Source organism: Pogoniulus pusillus, chromosome 41, assembly GCF_015220805.1.
Source record: "Pogoniulus pusillus isolate bPogPus1 chromosome 41, bPogPus1.pri, whole genome shotgun sequence".
Taxonomy (NCBI): Eukaryota; Metazoa; Chordata; class Aves; order Piciformes; family Lybiidae; genus Pogoniulus; species Pogoniulus pusillus.
In genome coordinates this window covers 2986847-3006414 of record NC_087304.1, presented here as the reverse complement: position 1 = coordinate 3006414, position 19568 = coordinate 2986847, and the positions used below count along the sequence as shown (strand labels likewise).

Below are 19568 nucleotides of genomic sequence, written 5' to 3'. Positions count from 1 at the left end.
CTCGGCCCCACGGAGGGACCACAGCTCCCTGCAAGGACAGATCTCAGCCCCATGGAGGGATCACAGCTCCCTGCAAGGACAGATCTCAGCCCCACGGAGGGACCACAGCTCCCTGCAAGGACAGATCTCAGCCCCATGGAGGGACCACAGCTCCCTGCAAGGACAGACCTCGGCCCCACGGAGGGACCACAGCTCCCTGCAAGGACAGATCTCAGCCCCATGGAGGGATCACAGCTCCCTGCGAGGACAGACCTCGGCCCCACGGAGGGACCACAGCTCCCTGCAAGGACAGACCTCGGCCCCACGGAGGGACCACAGCTCCCTGCAAGGACAGACCTCGGCCCCACGGAGGGATCACAGCTCCCTGCGAGGACAGACCTCGGCCCCCAGCCCCACCCGCGCCCCCCCCCGCCACGTGGGAGCTGCGGGAACGTCCGACGGGGGCGGGGCCACGTACGTGAGGGGGCGGGGCCTAGGGGGCGGAGCCAAAGGCCGCAGTGACGCTGCTGGCGCGCGCGGGAGGGGATTGGGCGGGGCCTGGCGCTCCGTGGGCGTGGTCGGGCGGTGAATGGGCGGTGCATAGGGCTGAGCGGGCGTGGCCTGGGGGGCTAAATGGGCGTGGTCGTGTCGCAGGGGGCGGCCCAATGGGCGTGGCCGGGCGGGGCGGGGCGGGGCCGAGCGGGGCGGGGCGGGGCCGGGCCCTCAGCTGACCGGGCGCCATTTTGTCAGGCGCTGGAGGCCGAGCGCAGGCCGGAGCTGGGTCCGCGGCCGCTGGGCCGCCCCTGCCCGCCCTGCCCTGTGCCGCGCCGGGGGCTCGCTGCCGGCAGCGCTCCCCGCAGCCAGCCCTGCCGCCCGGCCCGGCATGTGAGCGGCGCGCTCCTGCTGCTCTCCCCCGGCTCTCACGGCAGCAGCAGCCGCGGCCGTCTCCCCCCTCGGCTGGGCCCGGCCCATACAGCCCCGAGCGCAGGCCCCGCGGCCCCCCCGGCCCCGCCGCCGCCATGGCGCTGAAGATGGTGAAGGGCAGCATCGACCGCATGTTCGACAAGAACCTGCAGGACCTGGTGCGCGGGATCCGCAACCACAAGGAGGACGAGGTGAGCGGAGGGGGGGGCTGCCCTCGGCGGGGCCGGTTCGCTTCGCTCCGGGCTGCCGCGGCCCCCGGGGCTGCCTGTCACCCGTTGCCCGGCTCCGGGCTGGGCTTCGCCGTGTGCCCCCGGGGCTGCCTGTCACCCGTTGCCCGGCACCGGGCTGGGCTTCGCCGTGTCCCCCCGGGGCTGCCTGTCACCCCTTGCCTGGCTCCGGGCTGGGCTTCGCCGTGTCCCCCCGGGGCTGCCTGCCGCCTGTTGCCCGGCACCGGGCTGGGCTTCGCCGTGTGCCCCCGGGGCTGCCTGTCACCCCTTGCCTGGCTCCGGGCTGGGCTTCGCCGTGTGCCCCCGGGTCTGCCTGTCACCCGTTGCCAGCTCCGGCTGGGTGGGTGCCTGCCTCCGGAGCCCTGCCCGCGGGGAGCGCTGCGCCAGGCCCGGCAGCAGCAGCTGCTTGCCTTGGCCGCCCGGGAGCGGGGATGTGGTGTGGGGAAGGGGGAAGCAGGGATCAAAACGAGGAAGATGTCGCTGGGGTAGAGGCCAAGAAGGCGTTAGAGGAGCACTGAGTTGAACGGGACGGGAGGGGTCCCGCTGGGTACTGCCTGTTCCCCTTCAGTGTGGTGTTGAGATCCCTGCCGTGGATAGGTGTAAGAAGCAGATGAGTTTGGCACTGTTGTAGTCCCTTATAAGTATTCTTCACGGCAAAGACGTTGAGGGAAGCTGAGTTCAGTCCCAAATCAGCTTTCCCGTTATCCACGGTGTGCTCCCGGCTAAAATGCATCCTCCTTGGCTCGGAGCTGCTGTAGGCAGAGAGCAGTCAGAGGTCTTGGCCTGATAATCTCCCTGGTACTAGAGGAAGGTGATGAGGAAATGAGTAATTAGTCCTCGGGAACATGTGTTGTGGGAGCTGCCACGTTCAGCTGTGGTAGCTGCAGGTAACAGGAGCTAAGGGGAGTGTGGCCAGCAGGGCAGGAGAGGCCTCACCCAGCCTGGCCTTCGGCAGCCACAGCCTCCCTGGGCAGCCTGTGCCAGGCTCTCAGCACCCTCACACCGAGGATGGGCAGCAGGTCACTGCTGGAAGCAGCCTGGCTCCTGCTTGGCACCCACCCTGCAGCTCTCTGGACACAAACAAGATCTCAGCTGAGGTGATGGAGCTGCAGAGCTGCTCAGAGAAGAGCAATGTGGTGCTGTGGTTAGTCACAGGATGGGTTGGGTTGGAAGGGACCTTAAAGACTACTCAGGTCTAACCCCCTGCCATGGCAGGGACATCTCTCACCACCCCAGGCTGCTCCAGGTCTCACCCAGCCTGGCCTTCAGCACCCCCAGCAAGGAGGCAGCCACAGCCTCCCTGGGCAGCCTGGGCCAGGCTCTCAGCACCCTCACACTGCACAACTCCTCCCTCAGCTCCACTCTCCCCCTGCTCTGCCTCAGCTCCAAACCATTCCCCCTTGGCCTGCCTCAGAGCCCCTCAGCAAAAGTCTCTCTGCAGCCTTCCTGCAGGATCCCTTCAGGCCCTGGCAGCAGCTCTGAGGTGCTCCTGGAGCCTTCTCCTCTGCAGCCTGCACCCCCCCAGCTCCCTCAGCCTGTGCCCACAGCAGAGCTGCTGCAGCCCTCGGAGCATCTTTGTGGCCTCCTCTGGACATGAGCAGTGAGGTTGATTCCTTTCCAGTTCCTCCACAGGCACCACCACAGGCCCTTGCATCTTCTGGTGTTAACAAGCACTTGAGAGGGAGGAGAAGGGAAACCACTGAAAAAAAACATCTCCAGTGCCTGAGGAATGGTTTGAAGCTGAGGCAGAGCAGAGTTAGGATGGAGCTGAGGAAGTACCTGAGTGTGAGGGTGGTGAGAGCCTGGCCCAGGCTGCCCAAGGAGGCTGTGGCTGCCTCCTGCCTGGGGCTGCTGCAGGCCAGGCTGGGTGAGGCCTTGAGCAGCTGAGTCTAGCTGAGAGCTGTCCCTGCCCATGGCAGGGGTTTGGAGGAGATGAGCTCTGAGCTCTTTTCCAACCTGAGCCATTCCATGGTTCTCTGCTTTGTAGAACTGGAGCTCTTCTGTGCCTGTGCCCAGGCAGTGCTGGCATGGAAGGAGTGAGGTGATCCAGCAGCAGGACTTCTTTCCTAGGCTGATATGTTCACTTTCAATGCTCCCTGCAGGTGCTTACACCCTTGCATGATCTCTAAGTCCCCTTCCAACCCAAACCATTCTCTGAATCCCAAATCTCTTTTGGGGAGGCTGAAAGCCACCAGAATCTTCTGCCAGCTTGGTGCAGTATCTCATGGTAAAGGCTCTGGGATGGGATGGAAGAAGGGAATTGAGCCCAAGTGAGAGGCAAGGTGCAGCTCATTGATGAGAGGCAGCTCTTTCAGTCACGACCATCAGCTCCTGCTTGTCAGCCCTCTTCATATCTGAGGGGACCTCATTATTCCTCCCACTGTCGAGTGGCTCTGCAGCTGCCGTTGTTAATTCTCTGAGCCTGTGAATGGCAGAGGAGGAAACAGAAACAATGCACAGAGGAAGGGTTGGATGAGGACCTCCCGCACGGTGGTGAAGCCCAAGCAGAAGGTAGCAGTGTCACAGTGTCCCTGCCTCACCTGCTGGGGCACAGAGGATGAAGGGAGCTGTGGAGCAGGAGCCAAGCCCTGGGTGATTACAAACAGCAGCTGAGGCTTTGCATTAGTGCTGCCTTCGGTAGCTTCTTGCTTTCTCCTCTGGTAAATGAGCCTTAATTGACTGTGGCATTAGTGGGGCTGAAGCTGTGTGTCCAGAGCAGAGCCTTGCTGCCTGCTCTGCTGGGGGCTGGGGAGGGTCGGGGCCGGGGGAAGAGGCTTGCCGGGGGAAGGGCTTGCCAGGGTCCTGCCAAGTGGCTTTCTGACGTGGGCCATGCAAGATCAGAGTCAGTGTGGCCCTGGGCAGCCTGCTGTGGTTGGAGGAGTCCCTGCTGACTGCAGGAGTGGGACAAGATGAGCTTTGAAGGTCCTCTCCAGCCCAAATCGCTGTGAATGGCTAAAAAGTCTCCTCAGGCATGCCCCGGGGGAGGAAGAGCTCTGTGGTGCTTCATCTTAGAATCACAGCATCAGCCAGGTTGGAAGAAGCCTCCAAGCTCCTCCAGCCCAACCTCTCCCCCAGCCCTATCCAATCAACCAGACCATGGCACTAAGTGCCTCATCCACTCCCCTCTTGAACACCTCCAGCCACAGCCACTCCACCACCTCCCTGGGCAGCCCATTCCAATGCCAATCACTCTCTCTGCCAACAACCTCCTCCTAACATTCAACCTAGACCTCCCCTGGCACAGCTTGAGGCTGTGTCCCCTTCTTCTGTTGCTGGTTGCCTGGGAGAAGAGCCCAACCCCACCTGGCCACAACCTCCCTTGAGGTAGTTGTAGACAGCAGTGGGGTCAGCCCTGAGCCTCCTCTTCTCCACCCTAAGAGATGGAGGGGTCCAACCACTGCACCTCTGCAAGGAGCCTCTGAAACCAAAGCAGCATCAAAGAGATTGGCAACGTTTTCAGTCCTGTGATCACCTCCAGAGGGCTGCTTGGGTGCTGCTTTAGGATGCAGCTTCCTTTGTCCCAGTGCTGAGTGCAGAAAAGGAAGCATTTGTGATTTCCCCTCCTGTCTTCAGTGCTCACAGAAGGCACTGAAAAACCTCTTCCCCTGTGCCACGTGGGGTTGGGGGAGCACATTTGGACACAAAGAGCACCTTCAGTTTGCTCTCCCAGAAGCATCCTTTGGTGTGTCCTGCCTCTGGTGTGCTGTGAGGAGCAGCAAGGGAAGGGTTGGATGCCTTGCAGCAGGGAGGGCCAAGTCATGGGAGCAGTCACAAAGAGGCATTTGTGTTCCTCAGGGCAGGGGGGGGGAGGAAAAAAAACCCCTCCTGACCCTTCCTGCTGAAAACCAGGCATGCTTCAGGCTCTGCAGGGGAGTTTGCTTGAATCCAGGTGGGAGAGTGAAGAGAGTGAGGCAGAAGGAGCTGAACAGAGCATGGCTGGTGCTGGTGGCAGAGCCTCCTGGGCTGACTCAAATGCCTGACAGCTCTGAGCAGTGCTGCTGAGGCACAGGGCTTAGAAAAGCCTTCTGAGATCATCCAGGCCAACAGCAACCCACCATGGGCACAGGTTTCCAGAACCTTTCCTGGGCTGGGCACTCCACTACCTCCCTGGGAAGCCTGTGCCAGTCCCTGACCACTCTTGCAGCAAAGAAATTCTTCCTCATCTCCAACCTAACCCTCCCCTGGCACAGTTTCAGGTCATTTCCTCTCTTCCTATCACTTGGGAGAAAAGACCAACCCCAACCTCACCCCAACCCTTTCAGGGAGACCTGGAGAGTGAGAAGGTCTCCTCTGAGCCTCCTGTTTGTGTTTTTGCATCATTTTTGTGGGGTTTTAGCCTCTTCCTTCACCTTTTTTGTGCTGTTCCCCTCTCAACTGCTTCCAGGCAGGTGATACCCACATGGAATCACAGAGTTGATTAGGTTGGAAGGGAGCTCAAAGCTCATCCAGTTCCAAGCCCCTGCCACAGACAGGGACACCTCCCACTCAAGGAATCATAGAGTCAGGCAGGTTGGCAGAGAGCTCCAAGCTCCAACAGCCCAACCCAGCCCCCAGCCCTGCCCAGCCACCAGACCATGGCACTCAGTGCCCCAGCCAGGCTTGGCTGCAACACCTCCAGCCACAGCCACTCCACCACCTCCCTGGGCAGCCCATTCCAGTGCCAATCACTCTCTCTGCCAGCAACTTCCTAACAACATCCAGCCTCAACCTGCCCTGCCACAGCTTCAGCCTGGGGCTCCTTCTTCTGGCCCTGGCTGCCTGGCAGCAGAGCCCAACCCCACCTGGCTACAGCCTCCCTGCAGGCAGCTGCAGGCAGCAATCAGCTCTGCCCTGAGCCTCCTCTGCTGCAGGCTGCACCCCCCCAGCTCCCTCAGCCTCTCCTCACAGGGCTGTGCTCCAGGCCCCTCCCCAGCCTTGCTGCCCTTCTCCAAACACCTTCCAGCACCTCAGCAGCTCTCTGCAATGGAGGAGCCCAGAACTGGACACAGCACTGCAGGGGTGGCCTGAGCAGTGCTGAGCACAGGGGCACAAGAACCTGCCTTGTCCTGCTGCCCACACTGCTCCTGAACCAGCCCAGGATGCCATTGGCTCTGCTGCCCACCTGGGCACTGCTGCCTCCTCTGCAGCTCCTCTCTGCCACCACCCCCAGGGCCCTCTCTGCCTGCCTGCTCTCAGCCACTCTGGCCCCAGCCTGCAGTGCTGCTTGGGGTTGTTGTGGCCAAAGTGCAGAACCTGCCCTTGGCCTTGTCCAGTCTCATCCCCTTGGCCTCTGCCCACCCATGCAGCCTGGCCAGGTCCCTCTGCAGGGCTCTGCTCCCCTCCAACAGCTCCACAGCTGCTCCTAGCTTGGTGCCATCTGCAACCTCACTGCTGCTGGACTCAATCCCCTGCTCCAGATCATCACTAAAGACATTGACCAGGACTGTGCTCAGCACTGCTCCCTGGGGTACACCACTGGTGCCAGCTACCTGTGGCACCATTCACCACCACTCTCTGGGCCCAGCTCTCCAGCCAGTTCTTGAGCCATCTCAGAGTGAATCTGTCCAAGCCAGGAGCTGCCAGCTGTGCCAGGAGCTGCTTGTGGCAGTGTCAAACAGAACAGATCACTCAAGGCCTCATCCATCCTGGCCTTGAACACCTCCCTGGCCAACCTGTGCCAGTGTTCCAATCCATCCTGGGTGGCTACCAGGAGGATGGAGACTCTCTTTTCACAAGGAGTCCCATGGAAAAGCCAAGAGGTGATGTGGGCAGGCTACTGTTGGGCAACTTCTGTGGGGCTCTAGGTGAAAACGTTTGCCCATGAGGGCAGTTGAACAGTGGAATCATCTCCCAGGGCCAGTGTCCTGCAGGGGCCAGTTTGAAGCCTCAGCTTGCCAGGGTGCTGAGGCAGCTCCTTTCAGCTCCATCATCTGGGGCAGATGATGTCTTGTGGAGGAACTTGCAGAACCTTTTTTTTGGGGTTGGGTTTTATTTCTGCCATGGTAATGTGAGGCCAAACCCAAAGCACAAACCCCAAGTTGTGAGCACATCTTGGATTTGCAGAGAGAAGCACTTTCAGCTGAGGCAACTCCCTGCTCTCCAAAGTTGCCTGCTTGGGTATGATTTAGAGAGCTCAGGCCCCTGAGGGTTGGTTAATTGCTGTGCAATTAAATGAACAAATAAGTCTGATCAATCTGAAGGCACTGAGCAGGCTGCAGATGTAGTAAAGGATTACTCTGCAGCTTTGCTGGGGGTTGAGTAGTGTTGGACTGCTCTGGGTTTTGCTGTCACAAGCATGGTAGGGGTTGGAAGTGACCTCTGGAGCTTGTCCAGTCCAACCCTCCCTGCTCCAGCAGGGCACCCACAGCAGCTTGCCCAGGAGCACAATGCCATGGGGGGGTTGGAAGCTGTGCAGAGAAGGAGACTCCACAATCTCTCTGGGCAGCCTGCTGCAGGCCTCCAGCAGCCTCACACCAAAGGAGTTTCTCCTCCTGTTCCTGTGGCACCTCCTCTGCTCCAGCTGGCACCCAGTGCCCTTTGCCCTGTCCTTGGGTGTCCCTGAGCAGAGCCTGGCTCCTGCCCTTCATATCACATTGTGTGCCCAGGTGGCCAAGAGAGCCAGTGGCATCCTGGCCTGCATCAGGAATGGTGTGGCCAGCAGGAGCAGGGAGGTCATTCTGCCCCTGTACTCTGCACTGGTTAGACCTCACCTTGAGTGCTGTGTTCAGTTCTGGGCCCCTCAGTTTAGGAGGGACATTGAGATGCTTGAGCGTGTCCAGAGAAGGGCAACGAGGCTGGGGAGAGGCCTTGAGCACAGCCCTACGAGGAGAGGCTGAGGGAGCTGGGATTGGTTAGCCTGGAGAAGAGGAGGCTCAGGGCAGACCTCATTGCTGTCTGCAACTACCTGAGGGGAGGTTGTGGCCAGGAGGAGGTTGCTCTCTTCTCTCAGGTGGCCAGCACCAGAAGGAGAGGACACAGCCTCAGGCTGTGCCAGGGGAGATTTAGGCTGGAGGTGAGGAGAAAGTTCTTCCCTGAGAGAGTCATTGGACACTGGAATGGGCTGCCCGGGGAGGTGGTGGAGTCGCCGTCCCTGGAGCTGTTCAAGGCAGGACTGGACGTGGCACTTGGTGCCATGGTCTGGCCTTGAGCTCTGTGCTAAAGGGTTGGACTTGATGAGCTGTGAGGTCTCTTCCAACCTTGGTGATGCTGTGGTACTGTGATCATGAATGAGGGCAGCTCCTCTGCTCCCAGCCCCAGCTCTCTCAGCCTGGCCTCCCAGGAGATGTTCCCCAGCCTGCAGCAGCTTTGGGGCTCTGGACTGGACTCTCTCAGGCAGTTCTCTGAGATCCTTGTGGAACTCAGGGGCCCAGAACTGGACACAGCATTCCAGATGTGGCCTCATCTGGTCAGAGGATAGAGGGAGGAGAACCTCTCTGGACCTCCTCACCACAGCCCTTCTGATGCTCTTTGTTTCTAGGGTGCAATGCTGGTTCAGGAGCATCCTTCTGCCCACCAGGACCCCCCAGGTCCCTTTCCCCAGAGCTGCTCTCCCCAGCAGGTCCCCACATGACCTGCTGGGGACATTTTCCTTGGGTAGGCTTCTTCCAGAGTCAGGAGGTGGCAGCTGAGGTGTGCTGTGTTTGCAACAGGAGCTTCTGCTTGAGGCACAAACGAGTGGGAGAGTTGCTTCAGCTCCCCGAGGTGACCTTGGTCTGACCTCCTGTGGTGTTAAGCAGAGCTCAGCTGCTGTGTGCCAGGGCTGGGCTGCTGTGTGCCAGGGCTGGGCTGCTGTGTGCCAGGGCTGGCTGCTGTGTGCCAGGGCTGGGCTGCTGTGTGCCAGGGCTGGCTGGTCTTTGGGATAGTAAAAAAGGGAAAGGAAAAGCCACAGAGGAAGAGGGAAGGGATAAAGAAGCCCTCAGTTGTGGTGGCCTCCCAGAGGCTGGGCAGTGGGCACCATCCTCTGGTGTGAGACACTCATGTGCTGGTGCCCAGGGCTGCTGGGGCTGAGCAGTGCACCAGGGCTGGAGGCAGAGCAGCTCTCAGGGTCTGTGCTTGTGGCAGCTCTCTTGCAGAGGCTGCAGTTACACCTCAGGGGCAGATCCTTGCTCCTCGTGGCTGGTACCAGGGGAAGCAGGGGCAGCACTTGCTGCAATTTGCTGTTCCAGCTGGTTGGAAGCCACTTTCCTCCTGCCTGAAGTGACAGGTTTGAATCCCAAACCAGCTGCAGCAGATCCAGTAGGTCCAGGAGAAGTGCTGCTGCACTTCATAGACTCACAGAATGGGTTAGAAGGGACCTTGAAGATTGTCCAGCTCCAACCCCCTGCCATGGGCAGGGACAGCTCTCAGCTAGACTCAGCAGCTCAAGGCCTCACCCAGCCTGGCCTTCAACACCCCCTGGGGAAGTCTTTCTTTGCTCTGTGGGCTCTGTGAAAGTGTCAGCACCAGCCCAGTGCTGGCTTAGGGGATTCACAGATACACAGAATGGGTTGGGAGGGACCTTAAAGATCATCCAGTGCCAACCCCTGCCATGGGCTGGGACACCTCTCAACTTGGCTGCTCCAGGCTCACCCAGCCTGGCCTTCAGCACCCCCAGCAAGGAGGCAGCCACAGCCTCCCTGGGCAGCCTGGGCCAGGCTCTCAGCACCCTCACACTGCACAACTCCTTCCTCAGCTCCACTCTCCCCCTGCTCTGCCTCAGCTCCAAACCATTCCCCCTTGGCCTGCCTCAGAGCCCCTCAGCAAAAGTCTCTCTGCAGCCTCCCTACAGGATCCCTTCAGGCCCTGGCAGCAGCTCTGAGCTGCTCCTGGAGCCTTCTCCTCTGCAGCCTGCACCCCCCCAGCTCCCTCAGCCTGTGCCCACAGCAGAGCTGCTGCAGCCCTTGGAGCATCCTTGTGCCCTCCTCTGGCCTCACTCCAGCAGCTCTGTGCCCTCCTTCAGAACTGGAGGCAGGACTGGAGGTGAAGCCTCAGCAGAGCAGAGCCCAGGGGCAGAATCCCTTCTCCTGACCTCAATTCAGCTTTGTTGAGTAACTGCTGCTGACATCTGCCTGCCTTGCAGGGTTTAGCTCCCAGGCTGCCTCTGCAAGCTTCCCTCTCTCTGAAGGGTCTGCAAGAGGAAAGGATCACCCCAGTAGCTGCTGCAGCATTCCCCAAGGAGCCTTTTCCATGGGCTTGGGAAGGGCTCCTGTCCCTGTGGGCAGGGCCTCAAAGAGCTCCTCTGAGCTCTTTTCACCTCTGTTCTCACATTGCCCTGCAGCTGCTGGCTGCAGCCTGGCAGCTTTGCCATCACTCCAGGCTCTGCTTTCCTGCACTGCCTCCTAATTGCCTTCTGCTCCCAGCAGGCTGGCTGGGAGTGTCCAGAGCCCTCTAAATGTTGTGACTTAGAAGTGCTCCTTGGATGAGTGGCCACAATGGGTTAGCCTCTGGGGAAGGCTTCAGATGAGGTTGTCACAGGGTTAGTGAGAAATGAAGAGTGAAGAGAGAGTAAAATGCAGGCTGCCAGCAGGAAGGGACTCAGAAAGGTTTTCCTGGTCTGGTCCTTTTCTTCAGGTGATCTCAAAAAACATTTAAGGGAAAATGGAGCCAGTTCCATCCTGGGAAGAGCAATGGAACTGGGGAAGGGTCTGGAGAGCAGGGCTGGGGAGGAGCAGCTAAGGGAGCTGGGGGGGTTTAGTGTGGAGAAGAGGAGGCTGAGGGCAGAGCTCATTGCTCTCTGCAGCTCCCTGAGAGAAGGCTGGAGCCAGCTGGGGGTTGGGCTCTGCTCCCAAGGAACAAGGGATGAGACAAGAGGAAATTACCTCAAGTTGCCCCAGGGCAAGTTCAGGTTGGCCATGAAGAACAACTTCTTCCTCTTGAGGGTTGTCCAGGCCTGGCCCAGGCTGCCCAGGGCAGTGGTGGAGTCCCCATGCCTGGAGTGGTTTCAGAGCCCTGGAGATGTGATGCTGAGGGCCATGGTTTGATGGTGCCCTGGCAGTGCTGGGTTGGGTGCCAGGTCCTGGCCCTGGCCATAGAGGCTGAGAACCTGCCTGGTGCTGTGCACTGAGGGGCAGTGCTGAGCTGCCTGACCAAGAGGTGGCAATGAGATACAGAGGGGAAGGATTCTGTGACACTGCTCTGCTGGGTGCATGAAATATTCAGGGCAGGCACAATGTGCCTGGGGATCAGCTGCAGATGTTCTTTCAGCATCTCTGTGCAGGTCTTTCTTTGCTCCTAGCCAAGGGCTTTGGTTTAGTTTCTGTTTGAGTTTAGACTCCCATGGGACTTGTCTGGACCTGAAGCATTGTGAGGACAAGGGAAAGCTGCTCAGGCCACCCCTGCAGTGCTGTGTCCAGTTCTGGGCTCCTCCATTGCAGAGAGCTGCTGAGGTGCTGGAAGGTGTTTGGAGAAGGGCAGCAAGGCTGGGGAGGGGCCTGGAGCACAGCCCTGTGAGGAGAGGGTGAGGGAGCTGGGGGGGTGCAGCCTGCAGCAGAGGAGGCTCAGGGCAGAGCTGATTGCTGCCTGCAGCTGCCTGCAGGGAGGCTGTAGCCAGGTGGGGTTGGGCTCTGCTGCCAGGCAGCCAGGGCCAGAAGAAGGGGCCCCAGGCTGAAGCTGTGGCAGGGCAGGTTGAGGCTGGATGTTGTTAGGAAGTTGCTGGCAGAGAGAGTGATTGGCACTGGAATGGGCTGCCCAGGGAGGTGGTGGAGTGGCTGTGGCTGGAGGTGTTGCAGCCAAGCCTGGCTGGGGCACTGAGTGCCATGGTCTGGTGGCTGGGCAGGGCTGGGGGCTGGGTTGGGCTGTTTGAGCTTGGAGCTCTCTTTCAGCCTACCTGGTTCTGTGAACAGGCTGCAGCAAGGGGTCAGGCAGCAGCTCTGTGAGGGGTAACAGAGACCTTTAGTAGAGCTGATGGGGAGGAGGGAGAAAGTGAACCCCTGGAGATGCATCTGCAGTGCCTGAAGAGATCCTCCAGGAAGAGATTTTCTGTTCTGGGGAACAAACCCCCCATAGTGCAGCAGCTCTGCCTGGAGTGGAGGCAAACTGCTAGGAGCTTGCTTCTGGTGCAGTTCAGGACTTCCTTCACTTACTACAGAAGGGATCCTGCAGGGAGGCTGCAGAGAGACTTTTGCTGAGGGGCTCTGAGGCAGGCCAAGGGGGAATGGTTTGGAGCTGAGGCAGAGCAGGGGGAGAGTGGAGCTGAGGAAGGAGTTGTGCAGTGTGAGGGTGCTGAGAGCCTGGCCCAGGCTGCCCAGGGAGGCTGTGGCTGCCTCCTTGCTGGGGGTGCTCAAGGCCAGGCTGGATGAGGCCTGGAGCAGCTGAGTCTGTTTGAGAGCTGTCCCTGGGCATGGCAGGGAGTTGGAGCTGGATAATTTCCAAGGTCCCTTCCAACCCAATCCATTCTATGAAGTGCAGCAGAATTCTTCTTGAGCCACTGGACTTCTCCTGAGGGGGTCTGAGCCAGGTCAGGGGGGAATGGCTTGGAGCTGAGGCAGAGCAGGGGGAGAGTGGAGCTGAGGAAGGAGTTGTGCAGTGTGAGGGTGCTGAGAGCCTGGCCCAGGCTGCCCAGGGAGGCTGTGGCTGCCTCCTTGCTGGGGTGCTGAAGTCCATGTTGACTCAGGCCTTGACTAACCAAGTCGAGAGGTGTCCCAGCCCATGGCAGGGGTTGGAGTGGATGTTCTCTGAGCTCCCTTCCCACCTGAGCCATTCCAGGATTCCCTGACCTTGGTTTAGTTCTGCTTTTGTGCTAGAGTTGCCATGAGCACAGCTCGGTCCCACTCCAGCGCTTACCTGCACCGCCTGTGAGATTTGCTGCTTGCAAAGAGTGAGTTCTGCTGCTCCTGGGAATCCCCAGCCTGGCAGAGCAGCACAAATGTCTTTGTCTCTTTCTTTTCCTCAGGCAAAATACATCTCCCAGTGCATCGATGAGATCAAGCAGGAGCTGAAGCAGGACAACATCGCGGTGAAGGCCAATGCAGTCTGCAAGCTCACCTACGTAAGTGCCTCGCTGAGATGGGCTGGGGTTGGGGGCTTTGTTCCATCCTCTCTGCTGGCCAGCAGCTGGTCCATGCTCTGAGCATCCTCTGCTCTTCCACTGCTCTGAGGGAGGTGAAAATCATCAAATGGTTTAGGCTGGAAGGGAGCTCAAAGCTCAGCCAGTTCTAACCTTTCCCCTGCCATAGGCAGAGACCACTCACACTAGAAGAGGTTGCTCAAGGCCTCATCCAGCCTGGTCCTGAACACCTCCAGGGAGGTTGTGGAGCACAGAAGCACCCAATGTGATCTTTGATCACATTGGGTGCTTCTGTGCTCCACAACCTCCCTGGGCAACCTGTGCCAGTGTCTCACCACCCTCAACCTGTGCCAATCTCTCCCCACCCTCAACCTGTGCCAGTCTCTCCCCACCCTCCCTGCCAACAACTTCTTCCCAACATCCACTTTCAGTCTCCCCTCTGCCACTCCAAACCCATTCCTCCTCCTCCTCCTCTTCCTCTCATTCCAAGCCCTTATCAATAGTCCCTCCCCAGCCCCCATGGAGCCCCCTTCAGCTCCTGCAAGGCCACTCCAAGGTCTCCTGGAAGCCTTCTCCTCTCCAGGCTGCACAGCCCCAACTCTCTCAGCCTGTGCTCAGAGCAGAGCTGCTGCAGCCCTCTCAGCATCTTGGTGGCCTCCTCTGGCCTGGCTCCAACACTTCCATGTCCTGCTTGTGTTGGGGGCTCCAGAACTGCTCACAGGACTCCAGGTGGGGTCTGAGGAGTGCAGAGCCAAGGGGCAGAATCTCCTCCCTTGCCCTGCTGCCAGCACTCAAAATGCTCTCCAGTTGCTGCCCTCGGAGCTGTGTGTTCCCAGCTGCTCTGCTGGGCTGGCTCTGGTGCTCTTCCAGTTTGCTGGGCTGGCTGAGGAAGTTCAGCTCCTGTGTGCCCTGCTCCAGGTGATCCTGCCCTAGGAGGGGACTTGGACTCTAAAGATGATCTCCAGAGGTCCCTTCCAACCCTTCCCACTCTGTGACTTAAACCCAATCCACTTTTCCACAGCTGCTCTCAGCTGGGTTGTTCCCTTCCCACACAGTTACTCCAGCTCTCCAAACTGGTGCTTGGTGCTCTTTGCACAGCCCTCTGAGAAGCAGAAGAGGCAAATGTTGCTCAAGAAGCACTTTTTGTGCATCTGTTTTGGGGTTGCTTTTCAAAAGGACCTGCAACAAACTCCCCCCCCCCCCCCCCCCCAGTGCTGCTCTGTGCTTGGAGTGGAGGCAAACTGTGAGGAACTTGCTTCTGGTGCAGTTTAGGACTTCCTTCCCTTACTACAAGTGGTATTATTCATCAGCTTGAGATGTCTTTTAGAGTGTTGTTGCTGAACTCTTGGATTTTGACCTATTGGACTCTTGATTTTGACCTCTTTCAGTTCAGACTTTGTTATCTTGGCTTCTCTGCTCACAGTTACAGATGCTGGGCTACGACATCAGCTGGGCTGCTTTCAACATCATCGAAGTCATGAGTGCCTCCAAGTTCACCTTCAAAGTGAGTCCTGCCCCTGGCTGGGTCAAAAGCAGGCCTGTGGGGGGGACAAGAGGATGGGGTCAGACTCCTCTCTGTGATGCCCAGGAACAGCACAAAAGGGCAGTAGGCACAAACTGGAAGCCAGGAGGCTCCATCTGGCCAGGAGGGGAAACTTGTTTGCTGTGAGGGTGCTGGAGGCTTGGAGCAGGCTGCCCAGAGAGGTTGTGGAGTCTCCTTCTGTGGGGAGATTCCAACCTCCCCTGGGCACTGAATCATAGAATGGTTTAGGTTGGAAGGGACCTCAAGATCATCCAGTTCCATCCCCCTGCCATAGGCAGGGACACTTCCCACTGGAACAGGTCACTCAAGACCCCATCCAACCTAGCCTTGAACACCTCCAGAGAGGGAGCATCCACAACCTCCCTGGGCAACCTGTTCCAGTGTCTCACCACCCTCCCTGTAATGAACCATTTCCTAACATGTAGTTTAAATCTCCCCTCTTCCAGTTTAAACCCATTTCCCCTTGTCCTGTCATTACAAGACCTTGTAAATAGTCCCTCCCCAGCCTTTCTGTAGGCCCCCTTCAGCTACTGAAAGGCTACTGTAACAGTGCCTGCTGGTGGCCCCCGTGCCTGCTGGTGGCCCCTGTGCCTGCTGCCCTTACACTGTGCTGATGTAACCATTGTCCTTGAACACCTCCAGGCATGGAGCATCCACAGCCTCCCTGGGCAAGCTCTGCCAGTGCCTCTGCACCCTCACTGGCAACAATTTCTTCCTCATCCCTGCAGCGCTTTCAAACCCCTCTTGGCCATTGTGCTCCTGGGCAAGCTGCTGTGGGTGCCCTGCTGGGGCAGGGACATTGGACTGGCTGATGCAGGTGTTTAAGGCCAGGCTGGATGGGGCTCTGGGCAGCCTGATCTAGGGTTAGGATGTCCCTGCCTACAGCAGGGGGGTTGGAACTAGGTGATCCTTGTGGTCCCTTCCAATCCTGACTGATTCTATGCTCTCTGGAGGTCTCTGCCAGCTCCTCCATGCAGGAAGTCTGTGAAGCTGCTTTGATAGGTTGGACTGGATGATCTTGGAGGTCTCTTCCAACCTGGTTGATTCTATGATCAAGACAGATGTTACTACGTGGCACTTGGTGCCATGGTCTGGCCTTGAGCTCTGTGGTAAAGGGTTGGACTTGATGATCTGTGAGGTCTCTTCCAACCTTGGTGATACTGTGATACTTTTTTCACCACTGTGTTACTTATCTGAGCCTTTTCTTTCCTGCTGCCAGGCCTCTTCTGCTGAGCAGAGCTCCTGTCTAGTTGCTCATCTCTTTGAATATTGCTTCTGGGGCTTCCAGTTTGTCTAAACTCCAAATCTTTTTGTTCTCCTTGCCTTCCTCCAGAGAATTGGCTACCTGGCTGCCTCTCAGTGCTTTCATGAAGGAACTGATGTCATTATGCTGACTACTAACCAGATCAGAAAGGTAAACCTTTGGACTTCTTCATTTTCATGCCAGTTCCCTCTTGGTGTTTTCAGAGCTGTGCTCTTGTAGCAGTGGCAGGTGTTAAAGTGGAGTTCTGCTTGCTTGGGTTCCTCTTACTTCCTAAGGTGAATCATTGTACTCAGGAGCTGGCTTCAAGCTCTCTCCTGCTGTTTTCTCATCTCACTGCATGGTGACTGCAGAAACCTTTAAGGGCAAGGTCCTGCCTCAGAGTCAGGCCAACCCTAGGCACAAATCCAGGCTGAGTGCAGAGTGAGTTGAGAGTAGCTCTGAAGATGTTGGTTGCTGAGCAGCTCCCCAGGAGCCAGCAGTGCCCTCCTGCAGCTCAGCAGGAAGCTGTGTGCTGGGCTGGAGCCAGAGCAGTGTGGGCAGCAGGGCAGGAGAGGGCATGGTGCCCCTTGGCTCTGCTCTGCTCAGACCTCACATTCAATCCTGCCTCCTGCTGTGCTGTTCCCAGCAGAAGGAGGACGCAGAGCTGCTGGAGTGAGGCCAGAGGAGGCCACAAGGATGCTCCAAGGGCTGCAGCAGCTCTGCTGTGGGCACAGGCTGAGGGAGCTGAGGGAGTGCAGCCTGGATGTGGTCAAAGGTGGTTTGGATGTGGTGCTTAGGGAGATGGTTTAAAGTCTTGTTAGAGCAGGGCTCTAGGTTGGCCTTGGTGATGCTGAGGGGCTTTGGCAGCCTGCATGTTGCTGTGATTCTGTCATCTTCCTGTGGTTGAAGATCTTCAGGTGAAGAAGATCCCAGAAGATCTTCATCTGGGAGGAAGGAAGGTTTAGGAAGCAGTGGGCAGGCAGCAGGGCAGGAGAGGAGATTCTGCCCCTTCACTCTGCTCTGCTCAGACCTCACCTCCAAAACTGCCTCCAGTTCTGGTGTCCCCAGCAGGAGGAGGGCACAGAGCTGCTGGAGTGAGGTCAGAGGAGACCACAAAGATGCTCCAAGAGCTGCAGCAGCTCTGCTCTGAGCACAGGCTGAGGGAGCTGGAGTCCCTTGGCTGCACAAAATCCCTGTTGTGGCCATCTCAGGGCAGGCTTTGGGCTGCTTTGGTTTAATCATGCTGTAAAAATGGGGGAGAGTGATGTGAAGCTGTGCTGAGTGGTAGTGCACTCAGGTCTGTCATGTTCATTTCCAGAGAGCTTTATCACTGCAGGCTTTTTTCCCCCCCCAGACTTCCTGAGTTGCAGGATTATTTTCCCACTCTTCAGATCCCAGAGAGAGATCTTTTTAAAGCTCTTACACTTGAATTTTGATTCCTTTCTCTTTTAAGTCCCACTGCTTTCAAACTTGACTGAGCCACTAGAAACTCTGCCTCTATTTTCACCAGCTGAATAAAAATGGCCTTTCCTTGCCTAAAATAAGATCAGGGAGGTGTTAGCCAGTAGCCAGCCTCAGGACCTGCTGCTCTTCCCTTTATCTTTTAAGCTCTTCTGCTCTGCCAAGTGCAGCATTTTAATCATGTCCATCCAGTTGCTTTATTAAGGAGATTTTCCTCCCCTGAGCTGTAGGCCTTAGGCTGCTCCTTGCCTTTTCTGCCTGAGTTTTCACTTGGAGGCAGAAATAAAGATGGGTTTGCCTCTTTGAGTTGGCCTGGCAGCTCTGGGAGGCAGAAATAAAGGTGGCTTTGCCTGTTGCAGTTGTTTAGCAGCTCTAGGAGGCAGAAACAAAGGTGGCTTTGCCTGTTTCTGTGGTCCAGCAGCTCAGGGAGACAGAAATAAAGATGGGTTTGCCTGTTTCAGTGGTCCAGCAGCTCTGGGAGGCAGAAATAAAGGTATCTTTGCCTGATTCAGTGGTACAGCAGCTCAGGGAGGCAGAAATAAAGATGGGTTTGACTGTTTCAGTGGCCTAGCAGCTCTGGGAGGCAGAAATTAAGGTGGGTTTGCCTGTTGCAGTGGTCTAGCAGCTCTGGGAGGCAGAAATTAAGGTGGGTTTGCCTGTTTCAGTGGCCTAGCAGCTCAGGGAGACAGAAATAAAGGTGGCTTTGCCTGATTCAGTGGTCCAGCAGCTCAGGGAAACCCAGTTTTATTTTTGCCTCTCGGTTTCAGTGGTTCAGCAGCTCTGGGAGGCAGAAATAAAGGTGGCTTTGCCTGTTGCAGTGATGCAGCAGCTCTGGGAGGCAGAAATAAAGGTGGCTTTGCCTGATTCAGTGGTGCAGCAGCTCAGGGAGACAGAAATAAAGGTGGCTTTGCCTGATTCAGTGGTGCAGCAGCTCAGGGAAACCCAGTTTTATTTTTGCCTCTCAGTTTCAGTGGTTCAGCAGCTCTTGGAGGCAGAAACAAAAGTGACTTTGCCTGTTGCAGTTGTTTAGCAGCTCTGGGAGGCAGAAATAAAGGTGGCTTTGCCTGTTGCAGTGATGCAGCAGCTCTGGGAGGCAGAAATAAAGGTGATTTTGCCTGTTGCAGTGATCTAGCAGCTCTGGGAGGCAGAAATAAAGGTGGCTTTGCCTGTTGCAGTGATCTAGCATCTCTGGGAGGCAGAAATAAAGGTGACTTTGCCTGTTGCAGTGGTGCAGCAGCTCTGGGAGGCAGAAATAAAGGTGGCTTTGCCTGTTGCAGTGATGCAGCAGCTCTGGGAGGCAGAAATAAAGGTGGCTTTGCCTGTTGCAGTGGTCCAGCAGCTCTGGGAGGCAGAAATAAAGGTGGCTTTGCCTGTTGCAGTGGTCCAGCAGCTCTGGAATTTAAGAGGTTATCAGTTCTTCAGATGCATTAAAGGCAGAATGAATGCCAAGGGGTTTTGCTCCCTAAGAAGGGGCTGAAAACTCTGCTGCCATCCAGCCAGGCCTGGACAGGCTGGAGAGAAATGGAATGAAATCCAGGCCAGGTGCAGAGTCCTGCATCTCCAGCTGAGAGCTGTCCCTGCCACGGTGGGGAGGTTGAAGGAGATGACCTCTGAGCTCCCTTCCAAGCTGAGCCATTCTGGGATTTATTGACTGAAAGTTGTGCTGCTGGCAGCAGCTTGGAGGCAAAGCTCTGAGAGGTTGAGCTCCCCAGGAGTGGCTGCTGCCAGTTGGGTTTGCCTGAGCCAGGGTGAAGCTTTTGCAGACCTTTAGCAATGTTTTGTGCTCACTCCTTGAGTTGTTGCCAGTTATTTGCCCTCTCTAAACCACCACCAAGCTGCAACTGCTCCTCTCACCCATCTGTAATTCCCTCCTGCTCAGCAGCCAGACCCCAGGCTTAGTCTTCAGCAGGTGCTGGGTGGCTTTTACTCTTCCTAGCTGCTGCCTTTACTGTTCCTAGCTGCTGCCTTCCCCCACCAAGCAGAAGTTGAGTGACTAAAAGTGATCTGAGAAAGTTCTTTCTTGACAGCCTTTTGTGATCTTAAATTTTTGAGCCTCTTTTTCCTTTTCTAGGATCTGAGTAGCCCTAACCAGTATGATACTGGAGTTGCACTGACTGGCTTGTCCTGTTTTGTTACTCCAGATCTTGCCAGGGACTTGGCAAATGACATCATGACCTTGGTGAGTTGGGAAGACCTCAACAATTCATTTTCCTGCCATGAAAAATTGTA

The 19568-nt window shown here is 57.4% G+C and overlaps 1 protein-coding gene across 2 annotated transcripts in view; it reads left to right on the top strand.

The window, feature by feature from the left end:
• Window positions 1–811: 811 nt before the first annotated feature.
• Window positions 812–19568, top strand: part of AP3D1 (adaptor related protein complex 3 subunit delta 1) — a 59099-nt gene continuing 40342 nt past the window's right edge. The window contains exons 1-5 of one of the 2 annotated variants that reach the window (XM_064175118.1): window positions 812–1094; window positions 12979–13074; window positions 14516–14596; window positions 15969–16049; window positions 19411–19518. In XM_064175118.1, the coding sequence (XP_064031188.1) occupies window positions 999–1094; window positions 12979–13074; window positions 14516–14596; window positions 15969–16049; window positions 19411–19518 (462 nt within the window). In that variant the 5' untranslated portion in view covers window positions 812–998. The remainder of the gene's footprint in view (window positions 1095–12978; window positions 13075–14515; window positions 14597–15968; window positions 16050–19410; window positions 19519–19568) is intronic. The other variant, XM_064175120.1, reaches the window with a different exon arrangement.